Source organism: Lemur catta, chromosome 7 (assembly GCF_020740605.2).
Source record: "Lemur catta isolate mLemCat1 chromosome 7, mLemCat1.pri, whole genome shotgun sequence".
NCBI lineage: Eukaryota > Metazoa > Chordata > Mammalia > Primates > Lemuridae > Lemur > Lemur catta.
In genome coordinates this window covers 106,537,290-106,555,929 of record NC_059134.1, presented here as the reverse complement: position 1 = coordinate 106,555,929, position 18,640 = coordinate 106,537,290, and the positions used below count along the sequence as shown (strand labels likewise).

Below are 18,640 nucleotides of genomic sequence, written 5' to 3'. Positions count from 1 at the left end.
ACATCCTTGCCTTCCCTGAGCAGTCTGGCATGTTGGAAGCTTCCAGAAAACATGCTGACTGGGCCCATGTCAGGACCCCCCTCCAGGTGCCTGGCCTCCCTGGGGCACAGGAATCACAGGGCACAGCCTGCCCCGCCCGACGCTCAGATGGGCTCCCTTCGGTGGCCCTTCCTCGCTGGAGGGGCCCTTAGGGACAGACAGGCTGGGGCCTGACACGCTGCCACACGTTCGCCGGAGCCATCCTGCCCACCCCCCGCCCTCAGGCCCTGCGTGGCCGCCCCCCGCCCTGGCTCCCACCCAGGGTGGCTGCACCTCTCCTCTCCCCACCCCAGTCCCGTGGCTGCCACCTCCATCCTCCTCAGGGGACCTGGGGGGCCTGGAGCTCCGCAGAGGAGCAGACTCGGGGCAGCCCCGTCCCCGCCGAGCCCAGGCCCAGCAGCCCACCTGCCCCTGCAGCTGAGGGGCGAGCGGTGGGCTAGGCGTGGATGGACTGGCCCCCGTCCCCGCCCTCTAGCCTCGAGCCAGCCGCTCCCGCTGGGGTCTGTGTGCTCCCGGTGGAGACGACCCTGAGGTTTTGCATAATACACGAAAGCTGGTTTTCTCTGGAGGGTGTGAAGGCCGTGCGGGCAGTAACCAGCTCCTGCAGGGACGCTGTCGGCCTGGCCGTCCGCCTGAAAACGTGAGGCGGCATCCTCCAAGCCCCACGAAATGAGTCCCAGGCCTGTGCCCCGGCAACATGGCGCACGGCTGCTCTGGGCGGCTGGAGCCGTCTCCCCCCGCAGCCTCAGGCCCGGGACAGCACCTTCTCAGGCCCGGCCACACCTGCACTGCTGCCCGGGCCAGCGACAGCCCACAGGCCCACGTCCACGGGAACAGGCCCCTTCCCTCTCCCAGGGCCTCTCCACCCACCACGGTGCCTTGTTTGCTATTTCCTGTCCCGCTCCCGGGCACGGGGATGCATACAGGGCTGGGGCGACACTCGGACACGGCGGGCACGCACCTGACACCCCCACCCGCACCTGCACCGCCTGGGGAGGGGTGGAGGCAGGACAGGCAGCCTAGGACCCAGCCCGGGGGGCGGCAGGGGGTGAGCCCACACCTGAGCCAAGGCCCTAAGCCCCCCACCCCCACACTCGAAGCACAAGTTCAAAGAAGAAAGTGCTAGAAACGTCTAAACGGTCGACATGGAAACGGTGCCTCCAGAGCAGCCGGCGTGGGGTGTGGGGTGTGGGCCATGGGACCTGCCGTGGCTTTGGGAACAGACACGTGGGCAAGGGCAAAGGCAAAGGGAGTGAGCGCCCAGGCAGAGCCCTGCCAACGAGGCATCGGATCGCCAGAAACCCGCGCCCCGTGCCCTGCCCCCCTCTGCCCGGGCCCACGTGGCCTCAGCCTAGGACCCCCGCCCCGCCCAGGGGTCCTGACTCACCACGCCCCACCACAGCGCATCCGCGTAGCTGCCAAACTCGACGCGGCCCGACTCGTTCACCGCGTCCTTCTCGGCCAGGTAGACGAAGTACGAGGAGAAGATGAGGCCCAGGAAGCCGATGTACAGGGTGGTCACCAGCTCCTAGGTCAGCAAGCAAACACCGCGTCAGCCCAGGCCCCGACACCGCCTGCCGCGAGGGGACGACGTCTGGCAGACAGGTCTCCGCCGGCCGCGTGTCTCCGCGTGGAGAGCAGACCTCAAAACCACCCACTTCCCACAACCCGCGTGGGAGGCTCGGCCCTGCGACCGCCCGGCTCGCTCCCCAGGATGGGGCCAGAGCTGACGGGGACCAGCAGAGCCTCCGGGAGGTGCAGGCCCCCCACTCCTTGGAGCCAGGGACCTCGCGGCCTGTGCCTGGGCCCCGGGAAAGGGTGTCGGTGGCTTCGCCTGCACCGGGTTTTTCCCGATTTGCCTGGTTTTGGGTTTCTGAGTCTCTTGGACGTTTTTTCCCCTCTATGTTTCTGTCTTTTCATCTGCCCCACAGTTCTTTGTCCCCAGCTCAATGGGAGGTGGGCATGTGATCAGCGTGGCAGGCCGGGACGATGGCCCCGTGGTGTGGGGGGCGGCGTCCCACCTGGACTCGGGCTGGGTGCCTGCTCTGGGGTCCCAGGCTCCGTGCCCATACCCAGGGGTCTGGCACCCGGTCCTCACAGCGGGGCAGAGCCATCCCGGTGTGGCCACACTGCTCTGCGCCCCCCGCGCCCATCTGGCCACACACCTGGCGGTGGATGAAGACCACGGAGCCCAGGAGCCTCCAGGTGCCTCCCTGGCGGTCCACGTGCAGCATCCGGAGGATCTGGAGGAAGCGGATGCCCCTGAGGGGAGACAGCGCGGGGCTGAGAGGGGCACGCTGGTCTCAGGGGTCCCCACTGGGGCCCAGAGCCTGCAGGTGGGGTGAGCATCCCAGCCCCCCAGGCTCCCATGCTGGGTGGGAGACTCTGCACAGCCACCAGGACGGGACCCTGTCACCTCCACGCTCGCCCTCCTAACTTGGCCCTGCAGGGGCACCTCTGAGCTCCCCCTCGAGCACAGCCCCCACGGCCTGGCTCTGCATCTGTGTGGCCACGGTGTCGGGGCTGGGGCTGCACACCTCCACACCCCTCGGTCCCCAGACCCCTTCTGGGGAGGCCGGGTCACCCCAGTCTTCAGAGGGGCGGGCTGTCACCACAATGGTCAGGTCACCACCCAGGTCCCAGAAGCTAGGACGTGCCAGGCCAGGGCCACCCAGCACACTGACCCATGCCCCTGGGGGCGGCGGGGACCCAGGAGGGTGAGCACGTGAGAGCCGGGTAGACGGGGCAGGCGCGAGGCCACCGCAGCCTGGGAGAAGGAGCTGGTGGCAGCTCAGCCCCCCAGCCGCGGGGGCAGCACAGCAGGGGCAGTGCCCGGCGCAGACACACCTGATGGCCGATGTGGCGAACACCTGCCCTTTGGAGCCCACGCAGAGGACCACCATGGAGGCCACGACCACGATGAGGTCTGCGGGACACGGGAGGGAGCGGCTTTCACAGCTGTCACCAGCCGCGCCCTCCGCCCACATCTGCGGACAGGGCTTGCTGGTCAGGGCAGGGCGCAACAACAGGGATGTGACACAGCTCGGGTGGCGGGTCAGACAGCACCTGAATGCAGAGACCCGGCCCTTCCTCCCAGCCACGTGGAACCCGGCCCCCACTCCAGCTGGGGCTCGGCCCCGTGCTGGGCCCTGCGAGGGGTCAGAGAGGACGGAGCCTCAGGCCTGGGCCACGGTTCTCAGGCTGCCGAGGGCGGCCATCGAGCCACGCTGAGCGGGGAGGGTCCTGGGAAGCTGTGAGGGACCCCTGATCCCACGAGCAGCGTCTCTGTGCGGAGGTGGCCTGGGGACCCCGCGCCTTCACAGGCGGTCAGAGTCGCTGGGGTCTCCCAGGGGCCTCCGTCGCGTGGCGGCTGTGACGTGGTCCTTCCCAGTCTGGCCCCCGGGGCTGAGCCTCCACGGGGCGGGGGGTGGGGGCGCGACTCACCGATGATGGAGATGGGCTTCCGGGCGAAGCGCAGCCGCCCCCAGACGCCCACGTACTTGCTGCGGCAGCCGGCCGACCAGAGGCGGACCACGTACTCTGTCCCAAAGAACACGACCAGGACGATCTCCTGCAGGGACAGAGGGAGGCGAGGGCACTTTACACAGGGCTCTGCCGTACCCAGCGTGGGGCCTGCGACCTGCAGGACTCGGGGAGCCTGTGCTGAGGGAACCCCAGGGACGGCAGGCCCAGGTCCCGGTGGCCGCCGTGGCAAGAACCCCGGGCGCCCCCAGTGAGAGGCACCTTCCCAACAGCCCCGTCTCTGGGCCTGGCACAGCCACCCACCCTCCTGGAAGACCCAAGACAGCCGGTCCCACTGCCCCATGGCCCCACCGTCCCACCGCACCCCGATGCCTGGTAGACACGCCCCAGCCGCCCCTGACTCCACCGAGCCCGGAGGGAGGAGGCTCCCAGCAGAGTGGGAAGAGGCCCCGTGGGGCTGAATCCCACCCCGGGGTGCTTGGGGAGCCTGAGCCTCGGTTTCCTCAGCCGTGGAACGGAGATGGTGACAGTCCCGTCTTGGTCTTGGTGGGCCGAGGTGGGGTTTATGGCCAAGATCAGTATCTAAGGTGACAGCCAAGAGTGTGGCGGCCCCCGCAGGCCTGCAGGCCAGGCCCCAGGGAAGGCGAAGCCCAAAGCGTCCCCCTCAGGCAAGCCATCTGTGGCCTCGACAGGGAGCCGTCCCCACAGGCTCTGCCCAGCTCTGCGGCCCACCCCCCTCCGAGCTGACCGACCGACCGCTGAACAGGCTGGTTCTTGTTTTGATGGAGTTTTAAGATCACTTAACCTAGGCAGATGTGAAGTGCCAGGTGTGTCTGTGCCCGAGAATTGACCATCAGCGCTGCCTTCCATGGCTGCGCCCCCCCCCCCAAGTGACCCCGGCCTGACGCTCGGGGAGAACCTGTACGGGAGCCGTCCGCCCAAACGCAGGACGGCCCCTCCGGGGGCGGGTGGGAATCACTCAGAACAACGCTGACCCCCAAGTCCCGTCTGCCGTGGGAACGTGCCCCAGGCCCGGCTGCCGGGAAGGACCCAGTTAATTAGCGCGGTGCTGCCGGGCTGGGAGGGGCAGAGGAGATCAGCCATTTCACCATCCCCAGGCCGGAGACCGCGGGACGGAATGTTTGCTCAGAGATAAAACTATCTCCACTGCCATCGGCCTCGCGAGCAGGCCAAGGCCGCGGCGGGACCCCAGGGCTCACGCTCAGGCAGCGATGGAGAGGAGGGCCGTTGCCCCCGATTCAGGGGACAGCACCCCAAGGCCAGCGCCGTCTCACGGAACAGCAGGGCCGCCTCCCATGGCTCTGGTGTGGGGAGGCCGCCCAGGCCTCGCGGTGCAGACCGGGTGGGGGTGCCCTCGCCATCCTTGGGCCCAGGCCCACCTGCCTTTGCAGACCTGGCCCTATGCACAGCCCCAAAGTTGAACTAAAGAGGCCTCAAGCTCCTCCCCAGAACCTGCAAACATCCATCCCCTTCACGGGCCCCTGCCCTGCTCAAGCAACTGCCATGGCTCCCACCGTCCACACCACAGGGTCAGGGTCTGGGGCTGGCACCTAACGCCTCTTTCCAGAGACTTGCAGACCATTCCCCCGAGAGCCTCCCATGGGCCCCAGGTGCCCCCATGCCCTGGGGGCTCCCGTGCCTACCTCCCACCTCCAAGTACCCCTCCTCCAGCCAGGCCAGCCCCGTACCCTCACCCCCTCTGAGAGCCCTGCCCGCCACACCTGCAGGCCGAGGGACGGCCTGCTCCAGAGGCCTCCCCTGAGGGACACCCTGCATCACCCGGCCCCCCAAAGGGCCTCTCAGCAAGAGCCACGTGGCACCGAGCTGGGGCCAAGGATGCAACATCTCGGACATTGACGGAGTGTGGTCCTGATCTCTGCCCCGAGATACGAGACGGGCTGTCCTTGGGCCGAAGAACTGAGGAGCTCTGCTGAGACCACAGTCAGACCAAAGGGACCAAGAGGCCCCTTCTGCCCCGGCTGCTGTCCTTCAGAGCAAAACAAGGCCACTTCCTGAGTGCAGATGGCTTCATGCACAAGGGGCCTCCGAGCTGGGCACAGACCCACACAGCCGCGGCCCGACCCGGTGAGCCAGGCCCGTGGTCACTGCCCCCCATTCTGCAGAGGAGGGGGAGGCTGGGAGAGGCCGGATCGACCACCGAGCCCCACGGGCTGGGGCAGGGGAGGGCGGGGAGCCCAGGGCAGGAGGAAGCTCAGGCGTCCTCAGGGTGGGAGTGGACGCTGGCGAGCGAGGCCAGTCCCTGCCGTGGAGGCTGGGCCCCTTGCGCATAGGCACGGCCTACGGTGCAGGGACAGCGGGGCTCTGGGAGTGGCCCTGCCACAGTGGGCAGCGTGGGTGCGGGCCAGAGGCAGCAAGGCCTCAGTGAGGGAAGCCCAAGTGGGAGATGAGGCCGACCAGCAGCTGCCAGGCGGCCCAGGGGTGGGTGGGGGGTGTCGTGGGTACCTAGGGACAAGTTGGGGATGACAGGCCTGGGTGTTCTGAGCACCGCTTGGTCACCTTGTGGACAGCCAGACAACCCGAGGAAGCTCAGAGTCAGGTCTGGCTGGAGGGTGCTGGCAGTGGCAGCCACGTGGGTGTGCGAAGTCCCCAAGGAGGATGCGGCACGAGAGCACCCTCCTTCCTCCAGACCCAGGAGGGAGCCGGGGAGGACGATGCCTAGTGCTCAGGAGGTGGCCACGTCCCACCAGGTCTGTCCCTCCCAAGCCACCTTCACAGCAGTGGCAGGAAAGATGCAGGGAAGGGGACAAACACCACGTGGCCTTGGCCGACACAGCCACTCCTCCCCGTGGGACCCACACGTGGGACTGCGCTTTTCTAACAAGGCCCGAGAGCCCGGACAAGACAGGCCTCGGGTCAGTCCTCTGCCCACATGCCGGCTGTCCCACCCCACGCCCGGGTCTGCTCTGCCACGTGGACCCAGATGCACCCCAGGCTCCTCCTGTCCCACACCGGGTCGGGTCAGGAGTTGGCTGGCAGTGGCATTATCTGTGCGATTTAAAATTACTTTAGAAAACAAAGTTTCTAACCACCCAACTTTAAAAAATGGGTAAAGGACTTGAATAGACGTGTCTCTAAAGACGCTGTACAAACAGCCAACAGGCACACGAGAGGCTGAACGTCCCTGATCCTGGAAAACGCAGATCGAGACCACAGAGAGATGCCACCTCCCCTGCCCCCCAGGACGGCCACGAAACGTAAATCAGAAACGGAGTGAAAGTGGCTGTCGGGGGCTGGGGGAGGGGTGAACGGGGTGAGTGTAGATGGGTTACAGGGTCTCCTTTTGGGAAGGTTCTGGAACTAGACAGAGGTGGTGGTTGTGCAACCTTGTGAATGCTCTAACTGCGGCTTTAAGAGGGTTGGCACGGTGAACTGTATGTTACGTGTTTCACAACAGTAAACCTGTGCCTCACGGGGCCCCGGCTCCGGGCAGGGGCTCCCGGGCTCCGCCGGTCAGGTCTCTGCAAAGGGCCCTGCGGTGGCCCTGAGTCTGCCACGCCCCAGGCTGTCCTTGAGCCTTTGGTCCCTAATCTCTGTGGACTGTTGTTAGCTCAGCATTAACCGCAGCTGAGCACACGGGGTCCGTCAGCAGCACGATGGCCGCGGGCCTGCGAGTCCCCTCGCGACAGAGACGGGGAGGTGAGCGCCGGGCGTGCAAAGGGCTGGACCCCAGCGGTGTCCCACTCTCCGTGGAGGCCCTGGGTGCCAACGGGGACGCACTGAGGGGGTCGCTCTGCCACCGGCGACTCCACTGCCCACACTGACATCTCGTCACCCGGCACACAGACACGGGACCCTCACCCCCGACCCAGAGGAGGTCAGTGGGTGACGCAGGAGGAAAAGGAAAATCTCACAGGCACGGAGAAGGGGACAGGCTGTCACGTGCGTGCGCACGCCAGCTCCACGCTTGTTTTCGGTGCCTGGGGGGGCGGCAGGACAAACAGCAGATCTGCCCAGACCTGAGGGGCCAAGATAACGGCCGAGCAGAGCAGGTGCTTATCTGGGATTCTGTCCCCCTCTGAGTGCACAGAAAGGGGGAAAGGTCGGGGCTCGGCGCAAACATTTCGAAACCGGCTGTGGAACCATCACTCACCGGGAAGGATGAAGGTCGACGTGGCCGTCTTATCTACTGTTTTATTTTTATCAGCGGGAGAATCCGCATCATTGGGGAGATTTTCTAGGGCTCAACGTGTTTTGAAGTTCGGCGCTGCCGGCAGGGCATGATTTAGAAGTTCCGAGAAGGTCCCCGTCCCCCGCCAAGTGTGCCCGCGGGGCGACAGCGCGGCGGCTGGAGGCACCAGCGAGGTCAGCCGCGGGCACCCTGCCTTTCCGGGTGCAAGAGGTGTTTTTCTTTGCTCGCCACGAAGGAGGCCCCACAGACCCCGACTGCGATTACCCTGGTGTCTCTGATGTTACTGTCCTATTACCCTTTTAATAAAGAATTAATTTTAAGGAGGGCTGAAAGAGCAGCTCTTGGACTCCTGAGGACTCAGTGCTGAGCCTGGGGCTCCGGGAAGCAAAGGTGGGACCCGCCCGGCAGCCCCCGCCTCGAAGGCACCCTGGACGGGAGGGCGCTCACTGAGGGGGGTGTGGGGACCAGGGCATGGGGTCTCGCCCCCTCCCACCGCTGGAGCCCTGTGGCTGGGGCTGCCCGCACCAGGCAGGCCCCGGGGGGGTCCGCAGAGCACAGGGCCCGGCTGGCGGGCTCTGGGGCCGGCTGTTGCGAGTCCACGCAGGCCCGCGAGCCAGAGTGCGCCAGCCTCACGCTCCCAGGAGGGTCAGCCGGCCGGAGGGCTCGGCACGGGCACACGGGACGCTCAAAGGCCCTTTGTTCGGGGCCTGCCTGTGGCCAGCTGCTCCTAGCTTCCAGCCTGTGCCGAGCGCTCACGGGCCCCCCGGTGACGTGCCCGGCACAGCTGGAGCCCCCAGGCCACGCTGGCCGCCTACAGCGGGGAGCAGCAGCCCCCACCCTGCCCAGGCAGCCGGCCCGCTGCAGGCACCGTGGCGCAGCGGCCAGGCCCAGGTGAGGTGCACGGGCCGCCGGCTGGAGGTGGTGGCCCAGCGGCCTGGCACAGGCTTCCCTGCTGGGGAGCTGAGCCCTGCCCTGCCACGACCCCTCCCCTGTCAAGTCCCCGTTAGCGTGGGCGCTGCTGGGGCACCACGGCCCGGCCCACGCTGGGTCCCTCTGCTCCGCCACGTCCCCTCGGCCCCCCTGAACGAGCAGCCCACGACCCTGCGAGGGAGCCCGTGTCCTGCCGAGGCCCTGGGCGCAGAGGTGGCCGGGAGCAGGCCCAAGCCCTGGAGGACAGGACACCCAGGCCAGCAAGGGCCCCGCTCCCCAGGAGCTCCCGGTGGGGACGGGGCCACCAGGCCCGAGCGCCCCTCCCTCACACTGGGAGACAAAGGCCGCTGAACAGGAAGCAGACGGCTCAGCGCTCTGTGCCTCAGTGTCCCCGTCCATAGAATGGGGGCCGCACCCCCTCCTGGGGCAGTGGGGAGGGCGAAACAAGAATGATCCACTCTGGCCTGTGGAGATGCCAGCAGAAAGTTCTAGAAGGAAGGACCGTGTTTATTGCAGGGAGGGGTCGTGAGTGCAGGTGGGGGTGACGACACCCCTGCGGCACAGAAGAACCCTGGCGACCCCACGCCCAGCCTGGGCTGCTCCGGCGTGGAGGCCCCCGAGCCTCTGGCTGCCCACCTGCCCTGGGTCCCCCCACTCGGCCTTCAGAGCACTGCGCAGCCCCTCCCTGCACGGTGCCCCTCGCCAGGGACCCCCCTCTCCTCCACCTTCCTGTCTCGCCCAGAGCACCCGAAAGGCAGGGTCTGACTTCTCCACCTCGGACGCCCAGCACATCACCCGCCTGGTGCCCATGCAGCCCGCTGGCACGGGGCAGAGGTACCTCCCACCCCCGGCCCCAGGCACCTGCCTCGTGGGTGCTTTTTGAGGGGCTCGAGGACCCAGAAAGACCTGCAGAACCCCGAGGCCAGACGCCACTTCCTGCGTCTGGGGCGCCGTCTTCCCTGCCAGGCCGCTCTGGAGCTCCTGGTCCAGGTCCCCCACCCTGAAGTCACTGGGGCTTTGGGGGTCCTGGCCCTGCGGGACAACACGGCAGGAAGCCAGCCTCTCCCTGACTTCCCACAGGGGCCCCAGAGCAGCAAGGCGGTGGGGGAGGAAGAGGCCTGTGCCAGGAAGGGGCAGAGCGGCCCCAAGGACGGGCCTTCCCGGCTCAGCCGGCCGGTCTCCGACCTTCAGAGCATGACCGGCCAGCTGCTGTGTGCCTGCTCCCACTTGCTAAGGAAGTTGTGATTTGGGGGTGACTCTGGGGGGCACAGAGCCACTTTCCCCTGAGAACCAGCCCCACCTGCCAGCTGTCCGGGGGGCTGTGCTGCCCACCGAGCAGAAGAGGCCACAAGGCTTGCCCAGTTGTCATGGGGACGGGCGTTCCCATCTACCGGGCAGCCGGGCCCCGCAAGTGGGCGACAGCTGTCGTCTGGTCCCCGCCCCGGACGCTGCCCCAACAGGTGGCACAAGGCCCTGTGTCCACCACGGGCTGTCTGGGGAGGCTCTCATGAGGCTAAAACCACAGGGCTGCCCCCCCCACCCTGTAACCACACCCAGCAGCCACCTGGGGGATGCCTGGGGGTGCTGAGCCCAGGGGCGTCCACCCCGGGCCCCCTGGCAGCGCCGCCTCAGCCTAGCGTCTCACCACACCTCTCTACACGTCTAGTGGCCAATGCAGCAGAGCCTTGGATGTCCCAACTCGCAGCAGGCGGCATCCTCCGAGGGCTCCCCGGGAAGGGCCTCTGCAGACGCCACTGGCATTTCAGAGAGCAACAAAAGCACGATATTTTAGCTCAAGGGACACCCTCAAGCAAACCCTCCCTGCAGGCTCAGGTGATCCCGGGTCTCCAGTCCCTCCTCCCTCCTCCTCTGCAGCTCTGGGGACAAGTCCTGACGTCTGTCATTGGGGTGCTGCAGCGGCCTGGGCAGAAGGCAGCCTGTGGTGGCCGCCCGTGCACACGTGTATCAGAGGGGTGAGGGGCTTCTCAGGGCAGATGGGGAACAAGGCCAAGATCAGACCCGCGGGCCGCACACACACACGGGCCCGTTATCATGGGGATGGAATCTCTCCCAGGACCGCCGGCTGCCGGGCCTCGGCCTCTGAGTGGAGGCCGCCCACCCACGGTGGGGAAGACAGCCGGCCCCTCGGTGATTTCCCTTTCACACGCACTGCCGGTGCCTGACCAAGGCCGACTAGAGTTACACGGGCTCCAGGTGGTTTAACGAGGTGCCTCCAGCCCTGGGACCCAGCTAGCTTCAGAGGAGGGCGAGCCAGAGGGGATGGGGGGTGCCCACACGCTGCCCACTTCCTCCCCACGGGCCTGGCAGCCACCTGACACCTGACCGGGGCGGGAACAGCAGACGGTGCCAGGCAGAGGGCCCACGGACTGGCCCAGCGAATCCCTGCCCAGAACCAGGCCTATCGGCAGATTCTGATGAAACAAAACGATGTGACGCCCCCACCCCACCCCACCCCGAGACCCCCAGGACACTGACTCGACCCATCGCCTGGCAAAGGGTGGGCACCAGGAGGCACTGGGCAAACGGTGTGTTTGCACAATAGACACGCACATCCTGTACTATTGTCCCTTAATGGATGAATTTCAATCCACGTGGGGAGACGTTTGCAAACACACGGACACCAGCAGGGCTGGGGGCAACGGCATGAAGGTCGCAAGAGGAAAGGCCCTGCGGTCAGTGTGGGCGCGGGAAGGGTCTGGAAAGCACCTTCCTCCCACGCAGGGGCCTCCCGTAACCCTCGCCCAGTCCCACATCCCTCCCTTCTTTGTGACAGTTTAGGAGGGTGCTGCTTAATTATCAAATAGTTAAGGGCTTTTTAGCTTTTTGCAATCTTTTAAGAATTTATTTCTAATTGTATTGGGTTTTTTTTTTTTTTTTTTTTTTTTTTTGAGACAGAGTCTCGCTCTGTTGCCCGGGCTAGAGTGAGTGCCGTGTTGTCAGCCTAGCTCACAGCAACCTCAGACTCCTGGGCTCAAGCGATCCTCCTGCCTCAGCCTCCCGAGTAGCTGGGACTACAGGCATGCACCACCATGCCCGGCTAATTTTTTTTTTCTATATATATTTTTAGCTGGCCAGATAATTTATTTCTGTTTTTAGTAGAGATGGGGTCTCGCTCAGGATGGTCTCGAACTCCTGACCTCGAGCGATCCACCCGCTTCGGCCTCCCAGAGGGCTAGGATTACAGGCGTGAGCCACTGCGCCCGGCCTGTATTGGGTTTTGATTAGAGAGCATGGCCAGGTAAATCTCAATGCTTTCAGCTATGTTAGGTTTTTTTTTAAAAATAGTTACATAAATGACTGGTTTTGTAAATGTCCCATGGGCACAAGGAGATAAAGGTCTCCATTACTAGGATCCAAACTGACAGTGCTGGTGTTAAAACACACTCCTGAAATTCTCTGCCACTCCTCCCACTGAATCTGGGCTCTGTGACAGCTTAGTCAGAAGAGCACAGGAAGGTGACCATGGTACGGTCTCCAGGTACCTCCTGTCTCCTGGACTATCCACTCCTGGAACTGAGCCGTGAGGGTTCCCGGCAGCCTGAGAGAGGCCCCTGTGAAGAGGAGCCTCACCAGCCATCGTGGAAGTGGCACCTCCAGCCCCAGCGACACGACACGGAGAAGGGACGAGCCGCCCACGGAGCCCCACCCAGACTGCAGATTGGTGGCTGTTTGAAGATGCTAGATTTGTGGATGGTTTGTTATGTGGCTATAGATAAAAAGAAGTTATTTCAGATTACTGTTAGAACCTGCAATTGCTCATAACATTTGACTGTCCACATCCTCACTGTGTCCCCTGGAATTGTCCTATTGTGAAAAGGGTGCACTAAATCTCCCACAATTTAGCCCACTTTTCCTTGCACACTTGACAGTTTTTGCTTTACATACTTTATGTTGTTTGATGCCTTAAACTTTACAACTAAGTCTTAGGTCATGCATACGTGTCATCTGGGTTTCAGTGTTGGTATTAATATTGTGCCTCTTGGTTTCACCTTTTTTTTTTGCTTGAAGTTTCTTGGCATCTTTTTGGCCGTTCCTTTATTTTTCAACTGCCCCATTATCAGTCTGCTTTACTTAATTCTACTGAACAATGTATTTGTTAAAAAATAAAGACAATTCTGGTAGTCCTCTGTCTTTTAATAGAAGAATTCTGGCCATTTACATTTAGTGTACAACTGGATACACATGATTTGATTCTTTCCATCTTTATATTTGCTATTTTACTTCGTTGCTTCTTCCTTTTCTTTACAGTTGATTAGTTGACCAACATATTATCCATTCTCTTCTTATCTCATGAATTTGGGAGTTTCAATGAACTCTTCATTCCACTAGTTGCTTAAACTCATAACTGAACCCGCTACTATTTGAAAACAGTTTCCACCATAGTGTCTTCCCCGAGGCTTCCTCCCCAGCAAGATAAGAATTTGTGTGTGACTTCATTTCCTCCCTCTCCCTTTGTGCCCACTGACGGCTTTTTGGGTAAATAAAGGCATCTCCAGCATTGCTGTCACAGTTTAGGACGGGCGTGGCAAGCTGTTCCCAAAGGGCAGATGGTATATTTTAGGCCACCTGCCCCTGCTGCAGTGACTCAGCTCTGCTGCTGCTGAAGCACAGAAGCGCCCAAAGGCAATACACTCACAAGCACATGTGCACACGTGGCCATGTGCTAATAAAACTTTATTTACACAAACAAGCAGCTAGGTTTGTAGGCCATGGTTTGTAGACCCTTGGGTTAAAGTATCTCTGACGGGGAAGTGCTGCTATGGCCTGAATTCTGCACTCCTCCCGAATTCACATGTCGACATCCTAAGCCCCAGGACCTCACCGTGTAACCTTGTTTGGAAACAGGGCTGTTGCTGACGTCTTAGTTAAGATGAGGTCATAAGGATCCCGTATAACCAGGGTCCTTATGCAAAGGGGACACCTGGACATGGACTTGCACACGGGGAAAATGCCACGTGAGGGTGATGGCAGAGATCGGGGTGATGTGCCTACAAGACAAGGAACCCCAAAGCTCACCAGCAAACCACCCGCAGCCTGGGGGAGGCCTGGGACGGAGTCTCCCTCACTGCCTCAGCGGGACCCACCCCGCTGACACCTGGATCCCAGACTTCTGGACTGTGAGAGGGGACAGCTGGCACCTACAGGCTCTAAGCTGCCACCGAGTCCAGGCTAGAGGGCTGGATAAGGGTCCCTGGAGGGGTAGAAGCCACAGGCCTGAGGGCCCGAAGCGTGCTCCTTGTCCGCAGGGGTGAGGCCGGGCGCTCTTCCTCCCTGCAGGGGCATATCGGCCCCTCCCCATCCTCAGGGACACAGGAGACAACTCACGATGCCGGCAGAGGCACTCCAGGCCACCCTGGCAGAAGCAGAGGCCCAGGGGCAGGAGGAGGTGGGTGTGGGGACACCAGGCCACTGAACAGTGAAGGCGGCAGGTGGGGGCCGCTGGAGAGCAGGCCCAGACGCCCCCAGCCCCGCAGTGCAGCAGCTGCCCTGCGAATCATTCCCGGGCCTCGCACACACGGGCGCGGCCGGGCTGGCCGCCCTGCAATTTGTGGTGGGGAAGCCAGTGGCCCCGAGACCGCCTACCCGCGGCAGACACCGCGAGCCGCCGGCAGTCAGCTTTGCACGTATTTACAGCAAATCCCCGTCCCCCGCAGGCAGGGCTATTTCCGTCTGCAGGCCAGTTAAACGGGATTTGCTTGCAGCCCGGACCCCGCTGCGATGGCTGCTAACCCCAAAGACGTCCCACCCTCTCACGGCCGCCTTCGCCGGGGCTGGGATGGGACAAAAGGTGGAGGGGGACATAGGTTTACCTGCCAGGAGCGCAGCTTCTAAAATGTCTTATTTAAAATTTTCATCAAAGCTAGAGGTTTAGCAAACCAGAGACTCGGGGAGGAGCGCTGAGAAGGACCTGCCTCGGCCTCGGGTTCGAGCCCTGTTCACGCCGGCAGAGGGTGCGGTGTCAAGAGTGACCCCGGCAGTCCGGGGCCGCGCAGCGCGGGGACGGGCAGGGCCGACACAGGTTAAAGGTCGCGCTTGTGTGTGTGCGTGCGTGTGTGTGTGCGCGTGTGCCAGGCGCGTGTGTGCATGCAGGCCCGTCCCGGTCGGCTGTTGACTGCCGGGTGCCGCACTCTGATTCCACGGATCTAGAGATTTTAATGGCAGGCAGTGAATTTAAACAGTTTTTTTTTTTTCCTTTCAGGAATGTTTTAAGGGATTGAGAGGAAATTGTGCACGGATTTTGCTGTTTTAAGAGCTAATATGTGAACAACTTCAGAAGGATGTATGTTGTTTTAGGGCTGAAGTTTACACAGCAAACGGGAGAGACAAAAGCAGACTTGTCATGGGCTCGGAGGGCCGTCTTCTTGAATTTCATTCCTCAGAGAGGGGGCCGTGTCCTGGGGAGTGATGTGGGAAGGAAACAGCCAAAGTCTGATCTTCGTCGCTGCCCCTGCTGTGTCCCCTCCCAGAACCACTGGGGCGGGTGCCTGGCGGGATGGCCAGTGGCAGATGGGACCGGGAAGGGACCTGGGCGGCTCTGGGGCTAAAGGCCCCACTCCAGGTCCTCTCCTGGGGCGCCCAGGAGGGTCCCCCGCGGAGGGCTGCTTTGGGACATTTGCACCCCCCACAGCCCCCAAGCCAGCCGGAATGACATCCCAGCACAAGACGGTCTGTTTTCAAATTTCAAATACCTTCAAAGACACAAACTACCAAAACTTAGTCAAGAAGAAACAGACAACCTGGACAGCCCTATAGCTACCGAATTTCCAACAAAAAACTTCCCTGCACAAAGCACTCCAGGCCCAGGCGGCTTCACGTGCTCTATCAAACTTTAAGGAAGAAATAACAGCAACTCCACACAAACTCTTCCCACCAACTGAAGGGCAGGAAATATCTCCCAGCCACTCCCCGACGCCGACGCCGGACCTCACAGGCAAACACACTGCCGGCGACATCCCTCACGGCACAGACGCAAACATCCTATACGGGATTGCAGTCAGTCCGGTCCAGCAATATACGTTTAAAATGCACGACGACCGAGTGGGCTTGGCGTTAGGCGTGCAGGGTTGCTTCACTGTTTGAAACGCGATCGGTGCGATTCACCGTGTTAACAAGCTAAGAAAGAAAAACACGTGGGGATCTCCACAGCAGTAAAAAAAAGCGTTTGCCAAATCTACCAGCCGTTCTCAACCCACTCGCTCTTCTCAGCACACCTTCAGCCTGAGGCAGGGCGCCCGACCCCACAGCCCACGTCTCGCCCGTCAGCAAGAGACTGGACACTGCGCCCCTTCTCGCGGGGGCAGGACAGGGACACATGCTCTCCCCTCACCGGCCCGGGTGGTACCGCTGCTCCTACCCAGCCAGCGTATCGAGGCAAAAACAAAAAACCAAAAGCATAGAGATTGAAAAGGAGAAAACAAGACTGACTTTCCTTGGTACAACCTGATCATCTCCGTAGAAAATCCTAGAGAACCTGCAAAAAACAAAAATGAACGTCTAGAACTAATACGTAAGGCTAGCAAAGTCACAGGACACAAAGCCAAGACACACACAAAAAAACCAACTGTGTTTCTACATCCTAGCAACACAATCTGAAAATGAAATGGAGAAACAATGTCATTTCAGGAGCTTCAAAAGCATAAAATACTTAGTAACAAACCCAACAAATTCTGTGCATTGAAAACGATGCAACATGGATGAGCAGCATTTGGAAATATCTGAGCAGAGAGAGACTGCGTCCACGGGTCTGAAAACCCAGCATGGTTAAGACGTCGTGCGTGACACTCAACTTCACCTACGTGTGCAATGCAACGTCAGTCAAACGCCGGCAGGATACTTTGTGCAGAAATTGACGAGCTGACTCTAAGATTTACACGGGAATGTGAAGGTCCTGGCAGAACAACACACTTCTGAAAATGAACAAAATTGGAGGATTAACAGGACCCGATTCCAAGGCTTAGTGTAAAAGTCACAGTAATCAGGACAGTGCTTTCCTGGCAGAACAGATTACAAAGTCCAGAAATCGGACCCACACACACGGCCAACTGATTTTCATCAAAGGTGCCAAAGTAATTCAACGGAAAAAAAGTCTCTGGGACGACTGGATAACCACATGCAAAAAGAGTTAACCTCCATCTATACCTGTCACCGTATATAAAGTTAAACTTGAAATGAATCGCAGATCTAAACAAGAAATGTGAAACTACAAAACTTCTACAGAAAACAGGAGAAAAAGCTTTGTAACCTTGGATTAGGCAAATGTTTCTCAGACAGAACACAAAAAACATGAACCCTAAAGAAAAAAAAATCCTGATGAATCGGACTTCATCGGAATTAAAAACTGCTGCTCGTTTGAGAGATGCTGTTAAGAAAATGCAAAGACACCCTGCAGCCTGGGAGGAGACGTGTGCAGAGCACAGATCTGCCGCAGGACGGCCATCTCAAACACGGACGCAGCAGCTCTTTCTGCTCAGAAGCGGGAAGACGACACAGTTATGAGACCTGCAGCACACCGACCAGATGCTTCCCCAGAGGAGGTGTGTGCCCGACACCATCAGAGCCGGGGAAATGCAACTCACAGCCACCACGTGACGCGGCGACGACACACCACCCAGAATGGCGAAGACTTAAAAAGCAGACAACACTCAGTGCTGGTGAGAACGGGTCGCAGCCACGGGGCTCTCAGCATCGATGCCGAGTGGACGCTGGCCTCTCCTTGCGCAGCGCGGTTTGGCAGTTTCTCAGCAAGGGAAACACGTCGCCCGGGCCGGCAGGCCCACTCCTAGGGATTTACCCGGGAGACACGAAGACAGATGATTACTCAGAAACCTGAACGCAATATTCGTGGCAGTTTTAATCATAACAGCCGAATGCTGGAAACAGCTCAAATGTCCATCAGCCTGTGAATGGATAAACAAACTGTGGTACATTGTATCCTTTCCAAATAAAAGGAAACAAACTACTGAATGCAGACCACGACGCGGATGGACCTCAGATGAATTACGCTAAGTGATGGAAGCCAGGCACCGCGGCCACATTCTGTGGGATTCCATTCACATGACGCGCTAGAAACGACAGGACTGTAGGGACGGGAAACATGTCGGCATTACCAGGTGCGGGGAGGGGTCGGCTGCAAAGGGGCACAGAGGAACTTTCGGGGGTGATGGGAATGGCTCGGATCCTGCTTTCGGGGGTGGTTCCATGGCTGTAAGTGTTTGCCAGAACTCATCAAACCGGACACCTGAAGGAGAAGAGAATTTTCCTGCATGTCATTTAAACCTCAAACCTAAATTTAAATAGGAAATCAGAAAAATAATAAGTCTAACCTAAGAAACGTATGCGTCAATCGATAATTTTTTTAAGTTAATATATTAGGAGAGAAGAGCTAAATCAAAGATTTGGTCTTGGCGATTAAAAAAACAGTCTCAAATCAGGAATTGGCATCCCGGCTTCAAAACCCTGCGGCTGCTCCGTCCTCACACCAAGCCCGGTGAGCACGGCCAGGCCTCCCCTCACCACCCCCATTGCCACCTGGACCCCTGCTGGGGAACGTGCCCGTCCATTGCCCCTCCAGACATCTCCGAAACGCCCTCCCCATGCATCCGTCTGGGTGCCACGTGCTGCCCGGGGCCGACCCCTCCACCCACCACCCTGCTGGGGGCTCCCCAGGGCGGCTCAGTCTCCATCCAAGTCGTGCCCTCCCCTGGGCTGGGCACAGCGGATGCAGGTGCTGGGCACATCCTGGGGACAGGCCGACGTCCAGACATCACATTCGGGATCCCGCCTCTTTGTACCTGGTCCTGGGCTGAGCCCCGGGCCATCCGCCCTCCCCGCCCAGCAGCAAGGGGGCCCTTCTCTGCCCCTCCCCCTCCAGCCCCCTCCCAGAAACTCCTGACCAGACTCCCACCGAGGACACGGTGTCTGCCGGCCCCTCGCTCACCACCCCAGTGCCAGTCCCATGCCTGTTTCATAAGGGGCCCACCTTCGTGTCACCCAGGC

At 61.1% G+C, this 18,640-nt stretch overlaps 1 protein-coding gene across 1 annotated transcript in view; it reads right to left on the bottom strand.

The window, feature by feature from the left end:
• Positions 1-18,640, bottom strand: part of KCNQ1 (potassium voltage-gated channel subfamily Q member 1) — a 292,046-nt gene that overhangs the window by 252,548 nt on the left and 20,858 nt on the right. The window contains exons 2-5 of the mRNA XM_045558459.1: positions 3,484-3,610; positions 2,887-2,965; positions 2,205-2,301; positions 1,427-1,567 (exon numbers count right to left, since the gene is read on the bottom strand). Of these exons, the coding sequence (XP_045414415.1) occupies positions 1,427-1,567; positions 2,205-2,301; positions 2,887-2,965; positions 3,484-3,610 (444 nt within the window). The remainder of the gene's footprint in view (positions 1-1,426; positions 1,568-2,204; positions 2,302-2,886; positions 2,966-3,483; positions 3,611-18,640) is intronic.